At 47.2% G+C, this 2,597-nt stretch overlaps 1 protein-coding gene across 1 annotated transcript in view; it reads left to right on the forward strand.

The window, feature by feature from the left end:
- Positions 1 to 2,030, forward strand: part of LCOR (ligand dependent nuclear receptor corepressor) — a 162,209-nt gene extending 160,179 nt beyond the window's left edge. Inside the window, exon 9 of the mRNA XM_027775266.1 lies at positions 5 to 2,030. Within this exon, the coding sequence (XP_027631067.1) occupies positions 5 to 646 (642 nt within the window). The 3' untranslated portion in view covers positions 647 to 2,030. The remainder of the gene's footprint in view (positions 1 to 4) is intronic.
- Positions 2,031 to 2,597: the final 567 nt, after the last annotated feature.

Raw genomic sequence — 2,597 nt, forward strand, 5'->3', positions numbered from 1 at the left:
GAACCAGAATCGGACTGGCGTCTGCATCAACCCTTTAATGTCTCCCAAGCTCGCCCTGCAGGTGGACGCGGATGGCTTTCCTGTGAAGTCCAGGAGCACTGAAGGAACCAAGGGAAGGAAAGGGAAGCAGCCGTCTGAGACCTCGCCCCGGGCGGGGGTTCAGAACAGACGCAAGAGAGCAGAATGCAGCAGTGCCCAGGACAGTCAGGACAAGGGACCAGCAGCGAAAGCCTCCAGAGACAAGCCTGTTGATGCAACCACCAAAACCCCTTCTGCCAAGAAGCCAGCTGCGAGGGACAGAAACAGCCAGCTGCCCAAAAAGGTGTCTTTGAAAGAGAATAGAGTGAAGGCCCCTAAGAAGTCCCCTGGGAAGAGCTGCCCTCCCTCCAGGAAAGAAAAGGAGAGTACAAACAGAAGACCTGCCCAGCCCACCTCAGACACACTGACAAAACCTGCGAAACAGAAGGTGGCAAGCGAGGCGTCTTCCAGGTCCCAGAAAGTCACGCACAGGAAGCAGACCAGTGGGAAGGCTCGGGCCAGACCATTGGCGAAAAGCCCGCAGAACAGTGCGGCCCAGAGGAAGCGGAAGCTGAAGGCAAGGTTGGACCCTTCCCACAGCAAGCGGAGGCGCCTGGACGCCAAGTGATTGGAAGGCTGCCACCGAGTGAGACTTTCCATAGAAGTAACCTTTTATTTTGCATTAACTAAACCTGCTTTTATAAGCTTATCAAGCCTTTCAAATCTACAGTTGATCGAGAACACCACGATTTGAGATGTCACAAAATGCGGCTCTGAGAAGGGAACTTGCAGAGTCCTTCTCCGAGACCGAGTAAGGGAAGTTATATATTATATCCTGGTTGTTCCTTGGGTTTTAAACTTGGAACCAAGCAGTTTTCGTTTTTAAAAGTACAGTGCCTTATTTATCCTTTTTGTTTTTAAATTTACAAAAGCTAAAAAGCTGATCTATGTGATTAAAGGCTTGTATTTTATACTTGATGCACAAGCACTTGTACCGTAGCCGAGAAGACCATCCCACACCAGAGGAGCGCTCCAGCAGCCACCTGCAACGTCTGTCCGTGAGCAGGTGCCCTCTCAGCCCCAGCAGTGCCCGCCCTCTGTCCTGTCTGTCTGTTTAAATGGTATCTGATAGCTAAGCCAAATCATTTTCATGGTATATGGAGATTGCAGAGGATTTATAGTCATTATAAAAGATTAATATTTCTGTTCCTCCCTTTTAAAAGATCATATTTGTTGTTGGTCACTCCTTTCACCTTGATCTTTTGTCATTTGGAAAAAAAAGTACCCTAAATAGTGTGCCCGTGGGACAAAGGGTATGTCGCCAGTGTTAATTCTGACCTCTAAAAATTATTTGCGTTCCCAAGCTGTATTCCTAGTTCTTACGGTCTTCATTTTTGGCCTTGTAAGGTTGCTAGCGCTCTAGCAAGGTTTTCATCCTACTTGAGGGATTTTTTTTTTTTCCAAGTGTAACTGTGTTTTGACTACTAGGGTGACAGTGACTCTTCTTTCTTTCTTACCCAGAAAACTTCCGTATTCAAAGAAAGTCAAAATGTTAGTTCCAGTAATAGAAAAGCTTAAGAGTATGTGTGTGCACATACATTTGGGTGCATTTGCATGTGATTACCAGCCGCAGATGTCCCTCAGTCTAGGGTGTCCATGAGCTGAGTAACTGGCACAGACAGGCCAGATGGTTTTAAAGTGGCCCAGTGGGTCTGTGAGCGTCCCCAGTACCACTTTGACACCGAATTCTTGTAGAATGTTCTAAACAGCACGTTATGGATAGAAGCAGCTCCAGCCTCTCCTAGTGGGCCCACACTCCCTACCCCGGAGCTGACGTCCCCCCGGAATGCTCAGATGTGAAGGGACTTGTGGGAGAGGATGTTCATTCTGCCTCCTTAGTGCCAGCCTCACAGTCAAATGTTCGTGTCACTCCTGTGAGTATCGTGCCAGGCTCGCTCCGTGGCATGGGAGTGAGAACTGCAGTCTTTGATGTGTCCGAGTGAGGCCTGAGACGGGTGCGTTGGGTTTAACTCAGGGCTGTGGTATGGCTTCTTCACGGCCCATCGGGTACGGGACGTTTCCTGTGAGCCCATCTGCCAGGGAAGGTCTAGTGGTTGAAGCCTGGCCCGGCTTTGGCACGTTCTGTCACCAAAGTAGGCGTGTATGGGCAGCATACAGAGTTTTTCTTTACAGAGTTTCCCATTTACCTTGTTTGAGATCTCCTTAGATAGACCCAGATGGGCTTTTTTTTTTTTTTATGCAAATCATGATAAAACAGGCCTTCTAGCCCATTCTATTAAAGATTGGCTTCGTATAATGCAAACTTCTGATAACTGTGAAAGACAGGAGATAAACATTATTTGTAAGGAATTGGGAATTGGGTTGAAGTTCATAGATAGTGAAGCTCACTGTTTCCAATGAAGGCCTGATGTTTTTTTAATGTCTCCTTTATCGTGTGAGTTCTTTTTTTAATTTTCCTTTTCTTTGACTTTGGCTATTCAGGAGCTACCTATGTTAATGAAACTGCTGAGTGTGTGTGTTGGCGACCCTTCTTCAGCATTAAGTTGCACAGAAGCATT

Source organism: Tupaia chinensis, unplaced genomic scaffold (genome assembly GCF_000334495.1).
Source record: "Tupaia chinensis unplaced genomic scaffold, TupChi_1.0 Scaffold000539_1, whole genome shotgun sequence".
NCBI lineage: Eukaryota > Metazoa > Chordata > Mammalia > Scandentia > Tupaiidae > Tupaia > Tupaia belangeri.